The sequence below is a fragment of the Protopterus annectens genome, chromosome 7.part0, assembly GCF_019279795.1.
Source record: "Protopterus annectens isolate FY-2018-M chromosome 7.part0, PAN1.0, whole genome shotgun sequence".
Taxonomy (NCBI): domain Eukaryota; kingdom Metazoa; phylum Chordata; order Ceratodontiformes; family Protopteridae; genus Protopterus; species Protopterus annectens.
The window spans coordinates 1401696199-1401723642 of NC_056739.1; the positions used below are offsets into that span (position 1 = coordinate 1401696199).

Sequence of the window (27444 nt, forward strand, 5' to 3'; positions counted from 1 at the left end):
ACAAAAGGGGTTCCTGCTAACACTTCTGAAATAAGGACCAAGACAGGAAAAAGAACAAAACAGCATTGAATTTTTGCATTAAAAACTAATTTTTTGCTACCTGTTTGAAATACTTCACTAGTAATTATATAAGAAATATACACAGTAGAATCAGACGGTCTGTGGAAACTGATTAGCTATTTTTGGTCAGTCAAGGAGATCACAAAACTATACATCAGAAAAGGCTATTTAACAATGGAGAAAGCATTTTTAATTAAAAATAAACTGGGTCTTAATTTACCATTGGCATCTAGTATAGGTGCCTATAAATAACTCAAGCTCTCAGACTGTATTTTAGGGCTTAAAGTTATTTATTAGTGCTGTATTTTGCAGGGTAATGATTTCTCTGAGTAGCAGAATTGGATCTACAAACACAGCAAAATAGAAATTAGAAGGAAGTCTGAAGTGCATTGAAGAGGTAAACTATTTAAACCTAGGCATCTACACATTATGTTACAAGTGAAATGTTTGGATTTTTTGAAAAACTGGAATAAGAGTGGGAATCTGTCTGATATGCTTATACATACAAGCACTTGAAGAATTATTTATGAATGGTGAAGGGACTACACTGGTTTCTAGGACATGAATTACTGGACATAATATCTGGGATAATTCGGGGATCTAGATATCCCAGTACCAGTAAAAGAATGTTTATTAGGTTTGAGAGTACTATGATAAGACAAGCAAAACAGCTCAGCTGAAGGAAAAAAATCTAGTGGCTGTTTTAACAGAACATCAACTACAAGTAAGAGAAAGGGATACAGAAAGTCCTAGTGACGAAGATGAAATTACCACACATGATAAAAAAGGAGAAAAAATCAAAAAGGGATACAAATTTACAAGGGGGAAACAGTGATAAGGAAAACAGCAATGGCAGACAAACTGAAGAATAAAATGACCATTTCTAGTACACTATATTAAAGCAAAGTCGAGTCATGCAAAAGCAGGTCAAGTAAATTCGCTTCACAGAAAAATAACAGGCGACAAATACAGCAAGCGCAATAAGTAAAGATGAATTTTGGACAGTTATTTTTTTTTCTTTTAAAATGTGTAGCTGATTATATGTATGAGTGATCCAAAAAGATGGATGGCCTTGTGTGTGTGTGTGTGTGCAAGGAGAAAAAATTCATGGTATTTAGGGAAGCCACACATAGTACCTTAGTGGAAAATAAGTCCATCAAACAATAGTGCATGGTGGAGTTAACTAACAGCAATGATAAAGTGGAAGAAATGTATCACAACATGTAGAAATGATATGAGATCATGTTACACATAAAAAGAATGATTGCCAAAATGAACGTTAAGTAAAACAAAGCTGAATGAGAGGTAGAGAGACACAGAGATAAATGGCTTGATTATGAAGGAAAAAAGAAAACTAGAAAAATATGTTCCTGATGCTATTCATTTAAATCCAGAAGAAAGGGAACTCAAGCTTTTTCACTGAAACATTTTTAGGAACCCCTGAGAAGTAGGTTGTAAACAACTTAATAAAACACTACCAGTCATCATACTACACAATGTGAGAAGCATATGAGTGAAAAAATAGGTCAGGCAGAGCACCTTCAATAGCCTCCAGCCTAGCATTGCTGTGGTTACAAGATCATGGTTGCAGGACAGAAGGTTATGGTATTATGGTTACAGTTGTATTACTGATCACAAAGATAGTATATCCAGAAAGGGAAAGGCTCTGTTTCATGCGAGACATACTTTAAGGAGCAAAAAGAAATGAACTGCAGTTAAATATATATTGATAAAGGCAGTAACACTTGAGATATGTAAATGATATACCTACTTTTGACTGATTACAGTTTCTAGATCACCAAAGTAAGCAGATTGCCACCGATAAAACACTGGAAGAATATTCTTGATATTTACTGATAATATAATTGTCTCTAGGGATCTCTAGTGGGAGCAAAAATAATGACAGATGTCAAAACATAATAGGTCATTTTTATGACTGACATTAGTAGTTGATTCTGAAAATAAGTTATAAGTTAGAAATAAATCAAATGGTTAGGGTGCATCATTAAATGTTGTGCTAGTTCAAGAGAAGATATGGAACTGGGAATACAGGACATCATACCATTGGAACTGGGAACAGAGGGCATCAGACCATTGACAGGAGAAGACAATTTTATGTTATTTATTTATTATTTATTTATTTACATTTGTTGACCGGGAGTGTCCGACTGGACATAGGTCCATTTTCAGCGGAGGCCCGGGGAGAAAAGCTCCACAGTTAAAATATACAGACAGTAGTTACATTGGATTTAGACATATATTGTGACTCAACTTTTAAATACATAACGTGGGGGGGGGGTTAATAAGGGAAAACATGTCAGAATAAGGTTAGAATGAGCAAAAGGTAATGCAGTAGGTGAAGGAATTTAGATGAGGAAGAGTTTAGAACTCTCATTCTGGAATAAGCAACAAGATCAAGAGTTTTTTTATAGTTAAAAGATCTGAAAGGAAAATGGGTTCCAAGCCTAGTAGTAGTAAGACAAAACAGCATATGAACTTAAAGGATTTCGAATCAAACAAATTCATTAATAAATAAAAAGAACAAAATAAATCCTTATTGACTACAAAGGAAAATAATACAAAATATTCACTTTGACAAAAAGAGTGCTAAAAAGAGAAAAGTAAACAAAAGAAGAAATACTAACAATAATAAGCATGGATTCACAATTTGAAAAATGTAAACCATGTTTGGGAGTTCATAAGTCTAATTTGCCATTGGAGTAGAGGAAACTCATCCATTCATCCAAAACCCCCTTATTCAAAGATTGCACATGGGGTCAGGCTGTCACTTAAAAAGTGACAATCATCTAGAGCTAGTGTTCACACTGCCAGGTTGTTAGCCGAGCCATGGCTGTTCTTCCGTACCACACTCACACACACCTATGAACAATCCAGAGTGTCCAGTCCATATACTGCATGTATTTGGAATGTAGGAGGAGGGTACAGCACTTGCAGAATACCCACAAGAACCCAACAGACTCTGCACAGAAGGTACCGTAGCCAGGAATCAAACTGGAAAACCTCTTGCTGTCAGGTGACAACACTACCACCAGTAGAAGAAATATGCAAAATTAAGTTTACTGTATGCACTATTATTTCGGTGTGTAAGGCTAGGGAAGGGAAGTGAAGGCCACTGATGAGTTATATTATCTTGAAGGCCTTAACGTTTTTAAAAGCCCCTGGTCTAGACAAAATCTCTAACAGGATCCTTAAACAACTAACAATAGAACTTAGTTATGTTTTACCAAAAGTAACCCCCAAATCCAGGAGCCAGCAGGGCAAAGATAATTGCAGTGGTGTAATTTAAGGCACAATCCAATATACAGCTCACTAAGAAGTTACAGAGACTGGCTGAACACCAGAAACACTTTATTCAGCTATAACAGCAAGTGCTTACGTCTCTTTCAGTTCAGAGACTTTATCAAGATAAAAGACAGCACAGAAGGCACACAATATATACACCCAATCCCAATTAACACTTCATGCAAGACAATTAAACCAATTAGTCTTGCAGAAGCCTTATAACCCATCTAAAAAAATTATTGTTATTTTAAAAGTTTTTTACATCATCCCTGCACAGTATGCAAGAAGAAAACATCCATCAGTCAGCCCTCCTAATAAAGGTGAGTCCGATGGTATATAATAATAAACCCACACAAAAAATAAAAATTAAATAAAACCTAGCACAGGAATATCAATTACTAAACATGTAATAAAATGCATTTTATACATCCAAAAAGAAATAAAAATACAAGTAAAAAAATGCAAGTAAAAGATCACAGGGAGTCAGATAAGGCAGCCATCTTTCCAAAGCCCAAAAATTTAAAAAACAGGCTAAAGAAAACATATCATTCAAGCCCAGCAAACAAGTTGCATTCAATCTTAACTGCCATAATGCCTCCATTTTTTCCAATTGCAAGGGCCATGGACCCCCCCCTCCCGGATCCCTCCTTAGCATATCAATAATGACAAACTTGAAAGAGTGGCCATCATGATCAATGCAGTGCCTAACTAGGGCATTAGTTTTATTTTTCAACCTGATGTCCCTCACATGCTCGTTGATTCTATTCCTGAGTTTCCTCTCAGTTTTCCCTACATAGAAACTGGGGCATTGCATACAGACTGCACAATACTCCACCCTCTCAGACTGACAAGTAAACCTACCCCCAAGTTTGCCAGGCTTGAATGACATGTTTCGTTTAGCCTGTTTTTTTAAAGTTGAGGGCTCTGGAAAGATGTCTCTGTAACTTCTTCGTGACTGTGTATTGGATTGTGCCTTGGATTACACCACTGTGATTAGCTTTGCCCTGCCGGCTCCTGGATTTGGGGCTTACTTTTGGTATTTAGTTTTTGTGCTTTTGACTTGGTTTGTGGATTAATTCTGTTTTACTCAGACTGTAAAATTGGACTTTAATTGAGGAAACCATACTTAATAATGGAAAAGGCTAATATCATACCAGTGTATAATGTGAAAGGTAACATTAAAGGTACAAATAATTGTATAAACTTTAGTTTCCTAACTGAAGTGAAAAAGGTTTTGGGGAAAAAAGCAGATCACAAGATGATCTGTTTGGGGGAAAAAATAACATGAGTTGGAGACTGCATGCATACAGGAAAGGAGGATCTGATGTTACAAAATATATTTTGGAGTGCTAAGTATTGGTGTCAAGTGTGGCAGATAGAGGCATTCATGTTGCTGTAATTCTCCTTAATTTTAGTAAAGCGGTTTGCACTGTCTTTAGGGCTAATGTTATTTACTGCAAGCCTCAACAAGTTTGGTGCATGTAGTATGTGGATGATGCAAAAACTGGAGTTGCATCATGAAATACATGTATTATGAAGTGTTGTACTAATAAAGTCCAATAATTGTCAAATGAGAATAAATCAGATATGAATGAGAATTTAATTTATTTATTATTATTTATTATTTTACATTTGTTTATCGGGATAGTCCGACTGGACAGAGGTCCATTTACAGTGGAGGCCCGGGGAGAAAAGCTCCACAATTAGATTAACATCAACATGGTAATACAAACTGTCATATAACAGTGATAACTGAGGTAAGTACAGACATAAAAAATCTAATACAATCCAGTCTATACAATAAACAATACACCAGCAGTAAGTGAGTAAATTTACAAAGATAGTCTCATATATTAAAGCTTTAACATTGATTATTGAGATAGGATAAAAGAATACAAAATCAAATTATTAGACATGACATATTATGCAATTTCAAGTTGAGAGTAAGATACCTAACTGTAGCATTTATACAGTAGAGATAGCAGGAAGGAAGGTGTAAAGTGTGCTGAGATTGTGAGATTCATGTGATGCATGGACATAGCCATGTATTCATAAGATGTGATTTGAGAGCATTTTTGAAATGTGTGTTAGTGGGGGCAGAGGTCAGAAAAGGGGGGTGGTTATTCCAGGATCTAGCTATGTCATGAGAAAAAAGAGTTTTCCCTGAGTTTTTGTTAGCTTTAAAGATGAAGAGGAGTGATTTCTCAGTAGATAAGAGAGGACGATTAGTTCTGTATGGAGAGAGCAACTGGCTTAGTGCTGTTTTTTTTTTCAGGATGTCTAACAATATTAAAGGCAATGGCTAGCTGGTGGCAATTGAGTAGCTGGGGAAGTTCTAACCATCATAGTTCCCTTAGAGATTGACAGTGATGGGTTCTGAAGGTGAAGTTGTTAGCAAACTTGGCAATTTTATGTAACAAGATTCAAGTCTGGTGAGATCAAATTGGCACGGCATACATTAGAGTGGAGAGTAGATGGGCTAGGGCTAGAGTGATCCATGCCTCTTCGGAGAGGAAATGTTTATGTAGGGTTCCCATTATTTGTGGACCTTTTTATGGTTTGTGAGACAGAGTTAGGACTCCAATATTATTAGGATGGCAACAAAAATTAGTTGAGCAGCACAGTGATTTTTAGAAAAGTAGTAGAACCTGAAAATACGTTTAGAAGCCACATACATCAAACTCTGTCTAGAGATAATCCTATACTAGGAAATCAGCTTAGATCCATTGCAAGAAGAAACAAAGCAATTATGGAACCTTTTTATAAGTTCTTGTAAGGCTTCTTTCAGAGCAAGAGAATACTGTATCGCAGAGGCTATTTTATCCCAGAGACTACCCGGTCTATGGAACAGGCTCCCTATCCATGTGAAGCAGAGTTCCTACCTAATTCAATTCAAGTGCAACTTGAACAATTGGATGGGAAACCAGAAATTCATCCCTGGTTTGGCACCTATATCTGTAATGCAAACAGGTAACCCGTATACAGTTCATCTCCCAGGCCCATGCTTACACTTATCAAGGGTATCAGAACTTGTCAGAGATTTGGAATGCATGGCTAGGCTTAAAAAGGCCCTTCTGGTCATTAGCCTAATAAACACCTATGAACGTTTGAACCTATGAGTGTTAAACTGTGAGTTAGTGTAAAGAAATATGTTGCACAGTTAGTATGTTCAACTGAAGGTATAAAAGCTTAATCAAAAATTAGAAAATCTGTTCATTTGTCTGGTTGAAGAGGAATGCAACATATAAGATACATGTATAGGATGAGCAATTCAACATATAAGATACATGTATAGGATGAGCAATTCAACATATAAGATACATGTATAGGAGCAGCAATCTCGGCACTCAAAGAGTTGTTTATGAAACAGCATCAGCTGAGTATGTGCCAGGACATGGACATTCAAAGGGAGCAAAGAAAGACCTGCTTGTTGTGATGATGGTGATCTAGATTTATTATTAGCCACAGATGGGGTGGAACAGCCTATGTCGAACTGTCCTCTCATGTGGGTTAAGCATGGGCCTTTGTGCTTCATGTCAGCCCATTGGAAGCTAGGGGCTTGAAGGAAGCAGACATTTTCACAGGGTGGACAGTAATAGACATCACTAGTGCAAATATCTGTGTATCTTCATGTATGTTTTATATCACAGCATGTTGGGAAACAGGTAGAAACACATATATAGGTAGGTCATAAATTGCACTGTATCATCATCTGAATTTTGTCTCCCAGCCTTCAATCCTGAAAACACAGGAAAAGCAACAATGGATGACAGCTTGAAATTAGCAGGAGGGGAATATGACCAAATTAAAATTGTAAATAAAAAGGCATGTGCCAGTCCAGGATGGCAAGTATTATAGTGTAAAGTTATTACAGTATCAGATATGCTAAACTGTGACAATAGTAGATTTTCTTTGTAATGTAGCACAGAACATTGTCAGAATTCTACACAAAATGAAGCCCACAAAGTAGCCTAAGTTAATAATTACATCATGGAATGTCAATTATGTAATGCAAAAGCTAGTGATAAAAACACAGCCACTGTTGTAAAAGGAAATGTATGCTCGGTTTTTAAATGTAAATAAATTTTATGGAGATATCTTACAATGAGAATAAGTTTATAGCACATACATGCAGTTCTGGCAAGAAAATTGTTGTAGCAATATATATATAAATAAATATATATATATATATATATATATATATATATGTATATGTGTGTGTGTATATATATATATATATATATATATATATATATATATATATACATATATATATATATATATATATATATATATATATATGTATATATATTGATTAAAACAAATGAGCTGTCCAAGGCGAAAATGAAATGATAAGAAGTTATCATTCCAACTATATCTTCTTTCTCTTGTAACGTTTACAAAGCGTTGTTGAGAATGATCCTAATACATGCTATAGGGGAAACAGCTTATTAATACTCTCTATAACCCATGACGAACAAAAGCTACAGATGTATTATATTTTGTTTAACAAATAAATGTATGCTTGTGTTACTGCATTTGCATTCCTTACTAAATTTAAGCCTGTGTCTAGGTTATAGCTGTTAGGGGCCCTTTACATCACTCTCCACCTAACCAAATGTATAAATCACAAAATAAATAAAATAAATACCACAAGGAAGACTGCATACAGAGAAATCACTGCAGGACAGATATTATATGTATGATGTGATGAATACTAATTACTGGAGTGTTAAGTATATATACACTACACTTCGAAGTATGAGTGTACAGCAGGGACACTCTACATAACAGAACTCCGTACCTCTTGGTATCGTGCGATCCCACCATTGACAGCAGCATCAATCACTCCATTTAGGCACATGCTCAGCAGGTTGATGTTGCCATGCATCTGCTTGTGCTGATACTGACTGATCAGAGTCCTCAGCTCCTGGTTCTTGTTCTCCACAACCTCAACTGCATTCTCCAGGGGACTTATTTCCACCTGCAATGGATAGATAAATATTTAATAACCTTCCCAGTGACTGAAAAGATCATCTGCATGCTGAATAAGACACATGCATGTCTTAGTCAGTACATTGTTCAAAGTTCATGTTTTAAGGCACCATACAAATAAAACATATAAATAACAAGATACAGTAATAATGCAAAAATATCCAAGTGATAGTAATAATACATTGTGAACAGAATAATGTTCCAATCAAAGATTGTATGCCAAGGTAAACAAATGACTCTTAAAAGAAAGCAAAAAGGAGTAACCTATGTGGATTCAGAACTTCTGCCAACTTGAGAAAAATGCTGATTATCTCATAGAATATCCAAAAATGAAGTTATGCAAAAAAAATAAAATAAAAGTCTAGTAGCTAGGAAATATTACTTACCACTTCTCTCTTCTCTACTTCAAACCAGCGTGAGATTCCTGGTAAACTCTGTGTTAGTGCTAGGGTAGTTCTCTCTATCCAAAGACTCTGAAATGACAGAAAAAGTACAGTGTGCCATTTTACAACCATGTCTTTGTGCTGTAAAATATTTTTGACTGAAAATGAAAAAAAAACTGGCTAAGGTAATAAATTATTTCTCATAAAGTCAATAAAGCCACAGGAAATCAGTGTCCATAAACAGCATTATCTTGTATAAGTATTGTACAAACAAACCTTTGTTGTGTCTGTAGACCCTGAGATGCACAAAGAAATAAAATTCACTAAATTTGCTCTTGCAAAGCAATTCGATAACAGAAGTGAATATTGCATGCAATGAGGCTATTGCACACATGGACTCAATCAAATACAAGCTTACACATAAGGTTCACAGGGTACGGCCAGTTCAGTAGCATACAATCCATTTTATTAAGGAAAGAATACTGCAGCAAATAATACATGTTTAATTAAATGTGACCCTGAAACCAAGTGACATTTAGGAATATTTTCTTTGAAACAAGAATTCATATTCCCATATAGAACAACAAAGCTACCTATTTGGTTATAGGTAACAACAGCATAATTCATGTAATGTATCATTGCGAATAACTTTACTATATCATCTACATAAAACACTGGACTTGAGGTTGTCACATATACCAAATCTTGGGGTCACCATACATGACATATATATCTATATATATATATATATATATATATATATATATATATATATATATATATATATATATGTCAATTTGTAACCCATCCTCTAAGTAAAATTCATTAGTGCCTAGCACTCAACCAACTAAACTAGTTGGAATGCCCCAATTTTCAAAACTCCAATCAACTTAAACTACCCAAAGTATACCTGATCGCTCAAATAAATGTTCAGTTCTGAAGACAGTAATGTTACGGTACTCCCTATCTAGATCTCTCAGGTCTAAGAACACAAATCTTGCCTAAGTCAGTAGACCAAACAATAAACATAGTCAAGCAATACATTCCTTACATGTATGTAAGTGTTGTAATACTCTCCTGCAAGACATACAATGAATCATAAATCCAAAATAATTCAAAACAAACCTAAGGACCCACCTCTTGGATTCCAAACTATGCTCCTGGCACTTTACTTTTTGCTAAGTGTTGCTACAAGTCAATCTGTCCTCTATCTGCAGTATCCTTTTGGTCTTCTTGCATAGTCTAAGCTTCTAGGCTTTCACCAGAAGACAGAATAGCTTAGCTAAACCTGAAATATCCTTACCAAATAAGTTGCTATATAGCAGTGATGCACTTCACATTCTATTGCACCTGTCTTCTAATGTAATGGAAGTTATTGTTATTATCAATGCTTTTTACTAAAACTAAAATGTAACTCTGGAATATAATCATTTTGAGGATTTATCCCATCCATTTTTTCTTTATATACTTTTTTTAATCTTGTATGTGATAGCTAACATTTGCCATATTGTATTGCATTGTATGACATTTGTAACATTTTTAACTGTGTAGCTTTTCTGCCTGGGCCTCCAGTGAAAAGGGGCCTGTCATAGCCCAGTTGGACTTTCATTGTAAACAAATAAGTAAGTAAATAAATAAAATACAATAAAATAATATGTCAATGCACTGTCTAATACTCATTTTATCCAGCTCAGAGTAAGGAGGATCTAGGGCCAGTCCTGGCACTCAGTGAGTGCTAGACATATAAAATAATCCTGGACATGATGCCTGGTTTGCTCTCACACACACACGCACTTACCCATACATAGCATGCACATTTACGAATAATTTGGAGGACTGAAGAAACAGAAGCACCTGCCAAAAAATCTAGTGGACAAACGGAGGGCCTGCATACTCTGCAAAGAATGCATCCAAGTCAGGAGCCAAAGTGGAGGACCAAAGAACCAGGCAAGGCAGCACACCGACCTTTGTGCCTCAGTGCTGCTCTGACATTGGTATTGCAATGGTATTATATTAATGTAAGGGGCATTATTGACATGATTTTAACTAAGGATACTTTTGAAACACACTTTATGCAAAAATGCAATTATATATAGACTGCTATAATTCAGTACATACTTTGTGCAAAATTCCAAAATCTGTTACATTTGAAAAGGATTAAGTATAGTTTTGTAAACAACAATTGCTTGTGCATTACTTTCAGATGACTTGTAAAAAGAAAGGATATTAATAACTTTGTTATATTAAGTGACAAATAAATGCCATTATTTGAGAAAGTCTGACTGGAGCTCTTTAGGTCCAGCTCAGCAAAAAGCTTTACCTAACAATTAATCTCTCTTTGAAGCTGACACTTGCTGGCTTAGTATGAAGACTATTGTCACAGTCAACATTACTTCTTTTACCAGCATCATTGCCATGCAGAAGTCTCAGAAAAGAACAACAGTGCCTGATGATACTGTGTTTCCATTTGTCACTGGACTCACTGGCCCTTTTAACTCACTTATATGATAGGACACCCAGCTGAAAAAGAATCATGTTTGTAATATTTTTCACTTCCCACCAAACAGTTTGTACTTTATGAAAAGACTGTCAGTTTATTCTTCTTGCTTCATACTTTGTATGCTGTCTTACTCCCTATGGTCTTCTGTCTTTATCTTTTCATTTGTGTCTAGTGGCCCAGGCTTTGCAAAGTATCTTGTTTCTGAAGTTGTGTTAAACAGCAGACTGGATGGTATAGTCCAGCACACTAAATATAATATTTCATTGTTATTTCTAGTTAATTAGCCTAGACTTAGCAATATTTACAGCTTTTCTTGTATTTTTCATGTAGTGTCCCACTGGAAAATTGTCTTATGACCAAAGTGGAGTCCTTTTGTCTTTATAAATCCTATGTATTCACACAACTCTTTAAACGATAGCTGTGAAATGATGGCTCACTCTCAGTCATTACTGTCTCTGTTGTTCAAAAGTAACAAATATCTTGCCAAGAGCTAGGACTACTGCATGTGTGAATGTGGACCAAACTGGTTCTGTCTTGAGTAGTTAGTAATTACTAACAGGTAATCTTTGTTGCAGATTTGTTACAAATTGTCTCATAGATATAAATACAACCATCAGGCCAGGGTTCTGTGAGACATTCAAGTATTTGAATTCTTGTTTTGATTTAGATTGGCCTGACATGGTATAGTCTATTTTTGTTTAAGATTCATTCACAGTGTCTGTTTGAATCTCACGAGCTTCTTTCATGTCCCCAGGCTTTTTGCTATCTCATATTTTCCTCATCTATTTCTTTAGAATAATCAACTGGTCTTTTTCCTGGCCAAGTTGTTTTGCTGGTGTATAACTCATTATAGTTGACCATTTTCTCCACATGCCTATCCTATGGAAAATAAATTTTATTACTCTGGTCTCCTCTTAAAAGCAGCCTTAAACAAAAGTGCACAAAACTGGCTTTTTAAAACAATGATTCTGGTTTTAGATCTTACATATTTCATTTGTTAAATCAGTCAGTGTGATCCTTATCTATCACCATATTTACTTTTTTATATGCTATCTACTGTTACTTTTGGCCTTTTTTTGCATTCTGAATTTCCACTTGTACTTATATTGCATACATATATATTTCTTCAACAAAACAGTTAACGCATTGGCTTTTGTTATGCTTAATGTGTTTCCATAGCTCTAAAATCTGGCTACCTATTTTTTAAAAAGTGAGCTTATAGTTTACTTGTCATAAGCTGTTTCAAATATTAGCAGGCTAAGGATATCTATAGATATGCTTCTAATTGTCCATGTGTTTAAATTATTTTCTTTTTGTTCTTGTTTACTTCGGTATATGTCTTTCTGCTTGTGTGCCGTCTGTCTTAGAAACAAAAAAAAAGTTTGAGAAAAGGTACTTAACTTTGACTTGTTATTGTAGTCTTATGCTTTAACTCAATTTTGATTTTTATTGTAGTCTTACATTATAATCATGTTTTGTTTTGTGCTTAGAAAAACATACTTATGACTACTAAAAAGAAATAATGTTTAGCCATCACATTGTACTTCTTTCTAATGAATACAATAACGATCTTGTTTCTGTTCCTATTCCACTGTGCATCTGGACCTGGAGATGCCATGGATACATGCACTTCACTAAATTCAATACAGTTAAGAAAATCACTAGACACAGGGAATAGATATGATGGAAGTATATAGTGCATGCACAAGGTGGGATATCATACAAATTGAGTTCAACCTTTAAAGAAATAGTAACTACAGTCACATGACAGGACAGAATCAGTAACAAAAACTGCACTTTATTAGAAAGGAAATAACTACAAGGTTTTTTGGACTTACAGCATAAAATGTTTGTAAACAACAACTAGCAAACAGAAAAATGAAGTAATCCCTATACGCAGAGATACAAGGGACTACCCTGTAACATGGGTAGAAATAGAAACTATTTTAGGGGAAGTGTTACATTTAGCATCTCTAGTGGCTAACTTAACACATGATAATTTGTGAAGACTTTCTCCAATTATAAGAGCTATGGGGGACATTGTAGAAAGAGCTCAACCAGATATATTGCCAGAAATATACATAAGAGGCTAAAGTGAGGATTTTTTTACAAACTTGGGGATAGTTGAGATCTATGATTTGAAAACTCTTAACACAACTTTATCTTACCACTGTAAAGGTTGTTATAACAAAATATATTCCTCAAAAGCCAGGACCCCCACCATTAAATAAAACTATGTTCAACAACAGAAACATTAGGGCTAAAGCTATAAAAGCTACCTTAGTCATAATAGATAAACTGTTAATAAAAATGTTTCACACTGGAAGCCCAGATCATCACAGAGCAACCACATTTGTGCATCAAATTTATTACAGGAAATTACTCTATAAATAGTGAGATTAGACCTGGCTCTTTGACTGGAGGAGATAAGCTGCTTCTTGTCAGAAGCAATATTTAAACTGAGGTACTGGCTTCTCAAGCTAACTCCACTAGCAATAAATCCACCCATTGGGATGCAAAACTCACCTCATTGTTGATAAGTGCACTCACCTATATATAGGAGTGGTCTATATCCCTCCATCTACCACATTCTGTTTGCTGGAGCAGATGTAAAATGAAACGTTCCCTTCTGTTTATGCTAAAAATACCATAATCCTTAGGGAGCTTATCCTAGCCACATATGGCATCACTGTTCTATAGTTACAATAACATTTCAACCTGAAAGGATTAGAACATCTTGTTAAACACCTTACAAGGGTTAATCCCGCTGCGGTAACAACATCCTTTTAGAGCTCATCATCCTCATCATCTCTATATGCTAGATATACATACTACAAGCTGTTGTACTATCTTCCTCAGTCACCAGTACCCAGTTTTATCATTTTGGTTATTTAAACATTAATGTCCTGCCTCATACTGTAATTACAAGACTTAAAGTAATGTGAATGACCTCAATGCCATACTAAAGACCACTGACTGGACACCATTATATATACAAATACATTCCAATATAGTACTAGCTTATTTTACATATCAGGTACCAAAGTATTTAACTTACAGAAGGCTCAGAGAGGAGATCTGTTTCTGTTCAAGAAAGGACTTAATGAGGCAAAGAGAATAAGCCTTTGAATAACTAGAGAAGGAAGCAGCCATATGATCAGCTGTACCAAACAAGCTGAAGCTTAGAAACAGTTGCAGAACAGCAACCAATACAACTAAAGCTATTTATCTCAGAAACAAACAAAACTCTTTAGCATGCATCCCCAAGCATTTTGGCAAAACAGGTAAAGTATTAACTAGCTACTTCATTGATTCTTATTGTTCTAATTTCACTAACACCATACCCACCTTCATGAAAATTTATATTTAAAAAACACAGCCTTCTTACAAGTTTATACTAAACAATACATCCAGATTGGGCACTTATTAACAACCTAGAACCCAACTCCATCATTATTACCTCATAGCATTACACCTTAGCAGTCCTTAGCCCTACATTTTATTTTAAACAGATTACTCCTAAGGAAAATGAACAGTTACTAAAAATAGCTGATCAAAATTCAAAGGATAAATTCTGTCAGTTTCATCTAGAATTAGAACTCTGAACAAGTCTGTACTGAGGATTAAAGCACTAAGTACAGTATTCTCTGTTCCTGCTTCATGTCTAGTTTTAATTTTATAGATAAACTATTTGATTTATTTAAAATCTAGCATTTGGCTTATTTATAGTTGCGACGTTGCTCCTACTCTGGGCCAGCAATCAAGGAGTCCTCACCACTGACTTCAGTGAGGGATGGTCACTAAGAGTAAAGATGGATTCACACAGTATTTTTTGATGAAGCTCCCTGCACCAAGCACAATTTCCCTTAAGAGCACACAGGGAGCACTCTCCAGATTTGGGGCTGGACTTTCTTACTCTCTCCAGCTCCACACAAAACTCCACACTGACCAATTTGGAGCTCTGTGTCCCTGTTCCCAGTAGCTGAGACACACTCTTGAATATTGGAGTTTTACACACACTTGCATACCTGGGAAAAGCTGTCACAGCTTTACTAGCTCTGCTCCTTTCTGCCCAGACTCAGAGGTACTCAGGCAGCCAACAGTCAACTATTTTAAGGCCCTTACAAAGGATACCCAATTATACTGTGTATAATTAATAATAATAATAGAGTTTGGCAAGAGCAGCAAGGCTTTCAGGAGCGGCCACAGTGTCACTAAAATAAGCACAAGTACTCTCAAGATGTTAAAAGCATTCTCTAAAGGACCAGCCACAGTAAAAGATATTAAAATACTTAATAATAAACAATAAAACAGAAAAAGAGAATACTGAATACAATAAACAATAGAGTTCAACAACAGAGATTTCAAAAATAATACAATTGCATAGTTTCTCACAGTTTCGGAAAACAATACTAAACTGTTCTCACTAGATGTCCTTGTCTAACTAAAAATCACTATTCCCTGACTACTCACTAAAGCAAGGCGGGCTGATAAGTGCCGAGTGATTTACCACAGCAAATGCCAGATGATGTCTCTCTGTTTCACTCTTTCAGACTGACTGACTCTCACTCACTGACTGTGTGGATGTCTGAGATATAATCCTGTCAGAAAATTTTCCTATCTGATTCTAAAGTACTACTGTGTGGGTTCCGAAGAGTTCAGCTAGTTAGAGGATGACATCACTTCCAGTCATCTGACTCTGGTACAATACACACACTAAGATCTGTGGCAGCATCTGAAAGCTATAACACAATTTCAAACTTTCACCCTTCTAGGTATCTCTGATAAAACATTTGCATTTGATCCAAAAGACCAATAGCTACCCTCTGAAATGGCTCCTCAATCACAGGCAAAGGTATCCACAGAGTTTTGATCTTATTTCCTGCCTTGCCTACCTTTTGGTAAGGTGGTATTCTGTTACATCCTGAAGTACCCTGTTACATATTTTGCAATCCCAGGCCAATAAAAATTATGCTTAACACAATTTTTGGTACACTTTATATCCATATGACCTACAAAAGAATGTGATATGCTATGGCCAGAGGTGTCATGCAGTAGGCTATTGGCACTAACATCTGTTAAATTACCTCACCCCTCTAGCCCTCCCTCAGGGGTCCACTCCCTGTACAGTAAGCCTTTGTTATTTGCAGACAGAATGCCATGGGCTATAGCTAGAGATGCCAAACAGTAGGCTTTGGAGTCTCCCAACTGCCATATTACCTCACACGCTAGCTCTCCCTCAGGGGTACACTCTGTATACAGTAATCCTTTGTTACCTGCAAAAGGAATGTCATAGGCTATGGCTAGAGATGGCAGATAGTATGCTATGGGTTCTACCAACTGCCGTATTACCTTATGCTCTAGTCCTCCTTCAGGGGTCCACTCTGTATACAGTAACCCTTTGTTACCTGCAAAAGGAATGCTGCCATGGGCTATGGCTAGAGAGGCCAGATAGTAGGCTCTAGGCTGTACCAACTGCAGTATTACCTCACCTTCTAGCCCTCCCTCAGGGGTCCACTCTCTGTACAGTAACCTTTTGTTCCAGTATACAGTCTCCCCTTTTCCTTGAGAATCAGGTGCCTCCTTAGCTACTTCCCTCAAACTTCATATTGGAAGGTCCAAAAGCTGAGCCTGTCTCAATTTCTACCTTTGTGACCCTTCCCAGCTCCCTTTCCACTGGAAGCCCAGTTTCTTCTGACAGCGGTGTCTCACTATCAGACTGGGCACTGCCACTCACCTCTGCTCTTGCAGTCACCCTGTCCATGGGAACATCAGTACCTACCAGCAGCTGTGGCTCACTTTCAGATTCACTTTCTCTCTCTCTCAGACTGACTAACTCTCACTCACTGACTGTGTGGATGTGTGAGATATAAATCCTGTCAGAAATCTTTCCTGTCAGATTCTAGTGTTGCTGCAAGGGGTCTGAAGAGTTCAGCTGGTTAGAGGATGGCATCACTTCTGGTCACCTGACTCTGGTACAATACATACACAGAGCTTTACTAAGATCTGTGGCAGTATCTGAAAGCTATAACTAATTTAAAACTTTCCTTCTAGGGTTCTCTTATAAAACATTCACAATTAGGTTCGTAGGTAGGTACTAGGCTATCTGCCCAAAGGCATTTATAAGCCTAGCCAGAATGTGTTGGATTTTGCCGCCCCCTTAAATTAGTTCCCTGTGCCTCTGTTCAGCAGAGCCACTGAAGTGATCCCCGAGGTTACCTTTCTGTTTCCCATCCACTTATCAAGGTTTCTCTTGAAGAGTGTTAGTGAGGAGCTCTGCCTAATGTAGATTGGAATCTTGTTCCAAAGCATGGGAAGTCTCTGGGACAGGAATCTATCCCTCAAGCACATCCGATTTATTGTTGTGATGAGGTTTAGATCCCTAGAGAGTGTGGCTCGAGGGGATATGGTTTTCTTTAGGTGGAGCATGTCCATCAGTTCTGGGTTGGACATGACCTTGTATGTCAGGCAGAGATCACCTCTGAGTAGGCGGTATGCAACTGAGTACAGCTCGAGTTTCTTCAGTCGAAGTGCATAGGGTATCTGTTTAAGGCCAGTGATCCTTTTGGTGAGGCACTTCTGTAGTCTTTCCAGCTGTTGCAGGTGTCTTGCAAGGTACATCCCAAATGGGGCATTGTACTCTATGATGGGTCTGATGAGTGATGAGTACAGGGGCACAATCACCTCTTTTGATCTGGATGCAAACCCTTTTGTGATTTAGGTGGGCCACACAGAAGGATTTTCTAACAACTTTGGCAATGTGATTATCAAAGGAGAGATTACTATCTAATTGGGTCCCCAGATCCCTTATTACATCTTCCATATTTAGGGGACTACCACCTATGTGGTAGTTTGTGGGTACTTAGTTTTTTCCAAAGGGGATAACTATGCACTTTTTGGCATTTAGCTTGAGGCTATGATTTTGACACCAGGTATCTGTCTTAGTGATACCCTTTTGGAAAATGTCTGTGTCAGCCGGAGAGTCAATTATAGCCCCTAGTTTGCAGTCGTTTGTGAACCTGGTCAGCCATAGACCTCCTGTGCTTGCCTGTACCTCTGAGAAGTATATGCCGAACAGGAGGAGACTGAGCCCTGGGGAACCGGTTTAGAGTCGGACCTAGCTCCCACAACTCTCACCATGTGGGTTCTGTCTGTGAGCCAGTTGGCAACCCATCTTGTGATGTAGGGGTTTATGTTCAGGCTGGTGAGCTTGTCTGTAATACCAGAATGGGGAATGGTGTTGAAGGCATTTGCGAGGTCTAGGTAGGCTGTATGTACCACCTTTCCCTCGTCTATAGCCTTGGTAACTGTCTCAAAGAAGTCCACCAGGTTTAGAAGGCATGCTCTGCCCTTAACAAAGCCGAACTGGGTAGGGTCCAGTGTTTGGAGGTTCCCAATGTCTCTGTTAATGAGTTCCATGATGATGTGCTCCATAGCCTTGCAGACCAAGCTAGTCAGGCTTATAGAGCGATAGTTCTTGGGGTCTGTTGAGACTCCACCTTTGTGGAGTGGAATAACTGTTGCTGTGTGCCATTCTATGGGTACATAGCTTGTGGAGAGGCTGAGTTTGAACAGTGTGTTTAGGTGAGGGGTTAGTTAGGCTTTGAGCTCATGTAGGACACAGCTTGGGACATCGTCCGGTCCCATTGATGCTGTGTTTTTGGCTTTGGAGAGGGCTGTCTTAACCTGAGTGTCTGTGATTTCAGGGGCTCTATATTCTTCTGGTATGATTATGGGCCCTTTTGGGGGTGAGAGGGGGGTGAAGTTTGCACTGAACCTGTCTGCCAGGATGTTGGCAATATCAGTCGATTCAGTGTGTTTTGTGCCATTCTGCGCTAACTCTGAGCAGATCTGAGCATTGCCACTTAGATTTTTGACATAGCTAAAGAATGCCTTGTGGATATCTTTGGAGTTCTTGGCAGTTTTTCTTTCGAAGTTAGCCTTGGATGATTTTATGAGGGATCATAATTTCTTGCTGATACTGATCAGGGATGTCTTCCCTTCTTGGGATTTTACTCTTTTCTGTACTAGTTTCTTCCTTCTATTGTATAGCTTGTGTATGGCAGGGGTCCACCAGACTGGTTTCCTTTTCTTGTAGGAGTGAGTCTTGGTTTTGCTTGGGATAGCACTATCCATACATTCTTGTAGGTGCCCATAGAATGCATTAGTAAAGGATTTTGTAGCTTGGACAGTGTTATCCTTTAGCATGGGTGCTTTGAAGCTTTCCACCTTGGTCTTAAGAAACATGAAGTCTGCTTTTGAAAAGTTTTTCACGGTGGATTCCTTGACTGGAGGTGGGGGCAGAATGTGGATATCCAGAGTGATTTGTTTATGGTCAGATCTAACCAGCGAGGGTTTGACCTCCGGTGTGGAACACTGGTTGCCCATGTTGGTGATGACCAGGTCCAATATGTTATCACCTCTGGTGGGAGTGTTGACCAGTTGATCCAGGGTGTTTGAGTTTAAAAATTCTAGGAAATATTGGACAAGGGAGTTAGTTCTTGAGTAGTTCTCCCAGTTAATGTCTGGGTAATTGAAATCACCCAATATTAGGGTGTTTGGCAGGACCTTTATGTTTCCCAGTGTTTCCAGAAACACGGAATGGGTTCCTGGGACATGGTGGGTGATCTGTAACAAGCTACAATTTGAATTACAGTTTTTACCATTGTTAGTTACACGTGGATGATCTCTGAAGCATCGTGCTGTGCCACTAACCTGGAGGTGTGGGTATCCTTGATGAATATGAATATGCTATATAAGCACTATTGTTAATTGCAGAGTTTGTTCTGATGAAGTCTACATCTTGTAGATGAAAGCGCTTAACCAGTGACTTTTTTGCTGTTTGAAGTATAGAAAATAAATTGTGGATCGTGACTTTTAACTGGAACTGTTCCTGTGCTTTTTACATTTTGTTGCTGTCGTGAGTTCCAGTTTGCATTCTTTTGTTTGTTGGTGGTCATGGATTCCATTGGAGAGATGTCTGACAATTCCTCACCGGTCCGACGTGAGGAAGTAGATAAAATCCATTCGGAGCTGGCAATCATCAAAGGGGAGATTACCAGATTGCTTGAACTGTTGACCCCGGCTTGTACGCAGCATCCAGGGGGCATTCCTATTACGGGGAACGGTATGATGACATCACCATGTTCCGTAATCGAGGATGATAGCTCTGATGATATTCCTAACGGTCAGCGAGTCACGGAGGCCGTACATACTAACAATACTGGACGGAGACCGGACTGGAGGAGTGAGGAGAGGGAAGGAAGTCGCTTCTCAGGGTCGGATAAGGAGGCTAACATCTCGGAGGACTTTTTTCTTTTTTCCGGTGCGAGACCAAAAAGAATACTATCCAGTCGTACATATTCTACTGTTGCTAGTAGAATGGAAGGGTCGCACGGACAGAAGGACTCTGGTGATTTATATAACCAACATAAGGAAGCCAGTACAACGGGTATGTCCCATTCAAACAACAATATAGACAATTTTTTAAAGTTAACATACGATTTTGATGTTAACAGGAATGGTAAAGCAAGGGAAGGAATACAGGGGCAGCCCTATTCCAACCTAAAGAATGTCATTTACAATTTTGGTAAAAAATTAACGCAAATTAAAGGCTTACAGATTGATAATTTATATTTGCGGAAATGTATATCAAGTGGGATAGTGCCTATGGGGCTGCGTTTTTTTAAACAACCTATAGGGGTGGAATTAAGTGATGTAAACATTGAAGCATGCAATAAAATGTTTGACAAGTTTGGCATACAGTTTATGGAATTCATAATAGTTTGTAATGACAACAAAATTAGCAATTTATTACAAGAGGTGGAGAGAATGAATGAGGACATTACTAAGGATTTAATTTTCCCTCAGTGGGAACAGTTATACAATAAACAATATACATTTGCTGAAAACAATTCCAAAAGAATTTTTGATAGGAAATGTAAGAAATTTATACGAGATACCAATCAATATGCTAGTTCTAAAGCATACAAGTGGAATATCAAAATTGATAAAGAACAGTATGAATACATGGATATGCATAATGAGAGAAGAGATACATATGAGGACAGGGGTCATGGAAATGATTTTTTAGAGGAAGATTTTACACACAAGGGGAATTACAGGAACAATCGGAGGGGATACAGGGGGAAGCAATTCTGGAAGAAATAGGAATTTGTGCAACTGAAGATGAACAAGAAGGTCAAGATATAGTAAAAAATGGAGTCATTAACATGTGGAATGACTTTAAAATATATAATTATACATCGTTTAGGATCAACAAAAAGCACTTTTTGGTATTTTCCAAGGGTATGAAATATATACCGAAAAGCAAGTTTGATTATGTAGATGCATTAGTGGAATTAAAATTATATACGAGGAAGTTAAATCTAAGTTTATTTTTTCAAGACAACAAAAGCTCGTATACCACTCCTTGTATATTAAGGAGAAAAAGTAAGTTTATTCCACCTATGCATAGTACAGTAGCTACATTTGAGAAAGTTATAAGCAAGCAAATATATGAATTGAAAAACAAGAGCTGCAAGGAGAATATTTATACTGAATGGGATAAAAATTTTGACAAAATAATTAATGAATTACAGGCTGCTAATATTAAAATATTGGTACCTGATAAGGGGGGTGGAATAGTATTAATGGAGACCAACAGGTATAATGAAAAAATATTTGATATTTTAAACAATATCCATCAGTATGAAAGGTCATCAATCAATCAAATTTACATAGCCCATAGGCGCTTAGATCTATATTTGGAAGAATATTTATTGGACGAAAGAATTGATCAAGAATTATATGATTTTCTAAAAGTCCAATATCCAGTGCTTGCAACCATTCACGGTATACCTAAGGTGCATAAGGACATCATAGATCCACCCTTGAGACCTATTATTGCAGGAACATACAGTAAGAATTTTCCATATGGGAAAGTTATTGACCAATGGCTCAAGAGTATATATAAGCAAAGTGAACATATAATTAAAGACTCATGGGAATTTTTGGGGAAGTTTACACAAGTATTATGGCAACACGACTTATTGTTTGCCACTGTAGACATAAAGGATTTATTCTCATGTATACCTAGGGAGGATGGTATTTCTAGATTTATGGAAAGTGTGAATAATTTTAGCGCACTAAATGATGATAAGAAAGCATTAATACATGATTTTATTAATATAGTTTTGGATAACAATTTCATATACTTTGATGGTGAGTACTATAAACAGAACAATGGCGTGGCTATGGGGGCAGCTTGTGCCCCCATCTACGCTAATCTTGTTTTACTAGATTGGGAGAAAGAATTTGTACTTCACTCACCGTGGGATAAGTATATGTCACTCTATGTGCGTTATCTGGACGATATTTTTATCTTATGGAAGGGAGAAAAAGAGGAATTTATTCAGTTTGTGGAATATATTAACAACACCACCACATACCTTAGGTTTACATATAATGTGGATCAATTTGGAATTAACTTCCTTGACACTTATATATACTCTGATGGCCAGCAATTTCAGTCCAGAATATTTAGAAAAGAGACCTTCTGTAACAGCTATCTTGAATACAATAGCAATCACCCATATGCCCAGAAAAAAAGCATTATTAAAGGGCAGTCAATCAGAGTTGCTAGGATGACTATGGTCAAGGACATTTTCCTCAAGGAAATGCACTTTATACGGAAATTATTTATAGAGAGAGGTTATCCAGAAGAGTTGGTTCAGGATGTCACCAAGTATGTTATCCAAGAATGGGGGAAAAAATATACTCCGGTGTTGGGTGTAGGACCATCTAAAACACTCTCTAATAATAGGAACAATACCTATAAGATGGTGGGAGAAGGCCAAAACTTCCAAAAAGCTTGCATAGTAAAGTATGGCAAGCAGGCTAATCAAGTTAAACAGATTATAGAAAAAAATTGGAACATTATCCCTAGTGATGATGGAATTAGTGACAAGTTGGGAGAAAAGCCTATTTATGTATATAAAACTGATCAGAATTTAAAGACTATATTAGAAACAAGAATGAATAAAATGAATAATAACAATATACATTCTGACAAAAGAGGTACCACTAAATGTGGCCATTGTAAGCAGTGCAGTCATATCATTACAACAGAGAGTGTGATATTGGATAATATTATACGAAGTAGGATATATTTTGGTAAAGGGAATTGCCAAACCCAGCACCTGATTTATTTAGCAGTATGCTCAACATGTGGATATTTTACGTAGGCAAAACGGATAGGAGATTAAGAGAAAGAATATATGACCATCAGTATTGCATACGTAAAAAGGACAATAATAATGCATTGTCTAGGCATTTAATTAGGAACCCCAATTGTATTGGATTCTTGTTTGGAATCCTAGAAGTGATAAAAAATAATCCTAGGGGGGGAGACATTAAGGGTCTAGTAGCAGAGAGAAATAAAATGGCAAATTAGGTTAAATGCTGCAGTACCCCCAGGACTAAATGAATGTATACCCACCAAGCCCCTCATAAGGAATTAATTAATCAATATAGTGATAGGAATCAATCTAATTTATTGCATATGTAAATTCATATTTTGTTAGGTTAGTACAATATGTAATTATATTTTAACATCTACTAATACTACCCTTGTATATGTTGTATATCAACTGTTATGAATAAAGTATATTAATATTGGTGTATTAATTTTAGACCAGCATTTTACTATCAGGATAACATATGTCTTATTGTTTTGGAGTTTTTTAACAGGAATTGTAGACTAGGTTTTTATATGTAGTTTCCGTACAGTGATCATTTCTTATATGTTCAGCACTTTAAGTATATTGTATAAAGTTTTACATGATCTTTATGTAGAAGTTCATAAAATTCTAGGGATGATAGTTTAACAAATGTTTATTTTATTATTGTATTTATTACTGCGAGTGCCTTGTGAATGTATCTGTAACTTTAAGCTGCATTATGGCTGATTGATATAATTAATGAATTTGGCGCCTTTTTTATGCTATATAAGCACTATTGTTAATTGCAGAGTTTGTTCTGATGAAGTCTACATCTTGTAGATGAAAGCGCTTAACCAGTGACTTTTTTGCTGTTTGAAGTATAGAAAATAAATTGTGGATCGTGGCTTTTAACTGGAACTGTTCCTGTGCTTTTTACATTTTGTTGCTGTCGTGAGTTCCAGTTTGCATTCTTTTGTTTTTTAATATGAATATGCCCCCGTATTTGTATTTCGGTCTGGGTTCTGTGGCCGAAATGTATGGTATGAGTTGTAGCCTGGTAGTGCTGGGCTGCTCTCTGGAGCCTTAAACCAGGTTTCCGTTACTGCACATATATCAATTTTCTCCATACTGAGGAGTGCCTCGAGTGCATGCATTTTGAGGTTTAGACTGCTGGCATTGAGTAGCATTACCCTCAGTTTTTTGTTACTTGTGCTACTTACAGTGTTGGGTTTGTCTTTTGAGCCTTGCCTAAAAAGGCACTATGGGGGTGGCAAGAGCCTTGGCCAGTATTCGAAAGCCTATGGGTGACAGGTGCAAACCATCTCTAGCGAAGCAGCGTAGTGTGTCGAGCATGTCATCCCAGGTGGACGGACACTGGATCCCATTTGAATGACACCAGAAACTTAGCCAATTGTTGAAATTGATAATTTTTTTCTTTATACCGTGGTATCATTCTTGGTGAGGGCAGGATGCTACTCAGGGTCAGGGTCATACCGGCCTGGGCTATGTGATCAGAGAGCTCTTCCATGTCTCTTTTCATGCAGTCCAGGGAGGTACAGCTCAGGTCATTCACACCAACACGGACAATGACAAAGTCATATTTGTACTTGTTCTGGAGAGACCTGAGTGCTTGTGTTATGTGGCAGACAGTAACCTTTTCCTTGTTCAGCCTAGTGAGTGGGACGTCAGTGTGCTTGACTATAGAGTCGCCTATTACTAGTGTGTTGGGTATATTATTTTGCCTTAAGGGCTGTGATTGCTTGGCACACTGGTTTTGTGAAGTATGTGTTTCATGATTTGTTTTGGGGGGTGGAGGTTGCTTGGATGTCTGTTTTGGAGGTCTCTGTTGCTTTTGCAGATTTTTATTTGGAGCCTGTGAGTATGTTTTTGTGTATTTATGTGTGTTTTTTTGCCGGTACTGGTTTAATGGGTCTATGTTAAACTGGTGGTGTGATGCAAGTATTTCCCTTCTCTTCTTGGCTGTCTGATCCAGTCTTGGGTTGAGAGAGCTTAGCCTCCAGTTTGGCTGTATAATTCCATCTCTCGCATGTTAGTGTTTGGTGGTAAGAGGAAAGAGTTGTCTGTGTACATGAGGCAGTTATAACATTGCCTGAAAATGCCCAGATTCAACAGTTGGACTGGAGAGTACACCAGAAACTGCCCTTTGGACATGTCTGGATAGCTACAGTGAACTGTTTTACTGACTGGCTGGTAAGGTTGAATAGAGAGCCTTGTTCTTCTTTACAGTATAGGGGGGTCTAGTGCTAGGGTTTATAAGTGCTAGGTTTGAGTAAGTGCAGGGCTGAGAAATTAATGGTTTGGGTGCTTAAGTTGAAAGTTTGTCTAGTTCCAAGGGAAAAATTGAAGAGGAGACTTTGTGGAGCCGGGAATACTTATACGCTAGCTAAACGGCGCTGCCTGGCATGCAAAACCGGGCAAATGTGTTTTTTATAGCAGGAAAATGAAAGAGATAGAAATTAGCCCAAAATGGCCACTAAACTACTAATGTCTGGGCTGATACCACTCCTCCAGGGACAAATAGGCTGCTCAAAGCTCCCCTCTCTCACAGGTGAACAGAGAAACTTCCTTCTATCCAAGTAAGATATTATGGGCAAACAAATAGACTTGTAACACAGCCCTGAATTCAGCACTAACCTAAAAACTGGACTATACTAGCTTAGAAAGGTGGGAAACAAGTATATATATGTATATATATATATATATATATATATATATATATTTTTTTGTTTGTTTTTCCAGAAAATAAAGCAGATACAATCAAAAAAACACTTTAAATGCACAGAAAATTATACTTATTGTTATATATCTCAGATCAGAGTTGTAGTCAATGCCCCTAGTAATAAAGTAGGAAGTAACACAAATACAGAAAAAACAAATGAAAAAAGTACATATATATATATATATATATATATATATATATATATATATATATATATATATATATATATATATATATATATATAAAACCATAGAAAACAAACAAACTGATTTAAACAAGTTACCCAATTAACCAGAAAAGAAGCTCAAAACTGAGCCTTGTTCCAGCAGTTTTCAATCAGACAAGTTCTAACTGCACACTCCTGCCACTAGGGTGTAGGGGAACCTTCTCCAAAAAAAGATGGCCTGGATCAGTGCTCAAGTTATACAAACAAAGCTATATTCAGCAGGCCTGAATCTGGTCTATGCTACAGCAACAAGGTACACCAATTTCAGAAAGAAACAGTTCAAATAAGCAGGCACAATAAGCCTATGACCAGAAACTCCCAGCTCAGAAGGGCAGAATCCAGCCTCTACTCCCACAAGAGTGCAGACCACAAACCTTCTTACTGTAGAATAACTGGCCTGAAGCCCAAGTGCTTAAATCAGAACTAATACACTTTTAGAATAGCACACACTGAATCTTCAATCAGCATTTCCCTGCTTTTATTTATTTATTTATTATTTGTTAACCGGGAAAGTCTGGCTTGTAATGAACCCAAAAATAAATTAAAAAAAAGCTTAGAAGGATGTAAGCTACCTGTCGTGCCACAACAGTGCAGACCACAAACCTTCTTAATGTAAAACAACTTGATCCACAAACCTTCTTAATGTAAATCAATTTGATCAGTTACAGCAATACAACGTAATATACCTTTATATATTTTTAGCACAGGTAACTTTACAAACATATTTTTTAACATCAGCATCTGTACAAATCAGAGAGAGAATCAAATGACATAAACGTGTTTTTAACAAAACTCCAGATGGCTGTGCTGGCATGTGAACACATGTACTACCCTACCCTCCCTGGCACAGATGGCACTACTACATATCATCACAATAGAGTTTACAAATAATGAACCATCTGAAATACTGTACTAAGTTATTACATAACAAGAGGTACAGTTAATTCTTATTTCTTTATGTGATAGTTATGAATACTGCCTCGGTGCACACTGGTTGCTAAGCAGAAATAATGCAT

The 27444-nt window shown here is 37.2% G+C and overlaps 1 protein-coding gene across 1 annotated transcript in view; it reads right to left on the minus strand.

Annotated features, from left to right (window-relative positions):
* Positions 1–27444, minus strand: part of DOCK3 (dedicator of cytokinesis 3) — a 4843230-nt gene that overhangs the window by 245464 nt on the left and 4570322 nt on the right. The window contains exons 43-44 of the mRNA XM_044077993.1: positions 8745–8831; positions 8168–8347 (exon numbers count right to left, since the gene is read on the minus strand). Coding sequence (XP_043933928.1) covers positions 8168–8347; positions 8745–8831 — 267 coding nt within the window. The remainder of the gene's footprint in view (positions 1–8167; positions 8348–8744; positions 8832–27444) is intronic.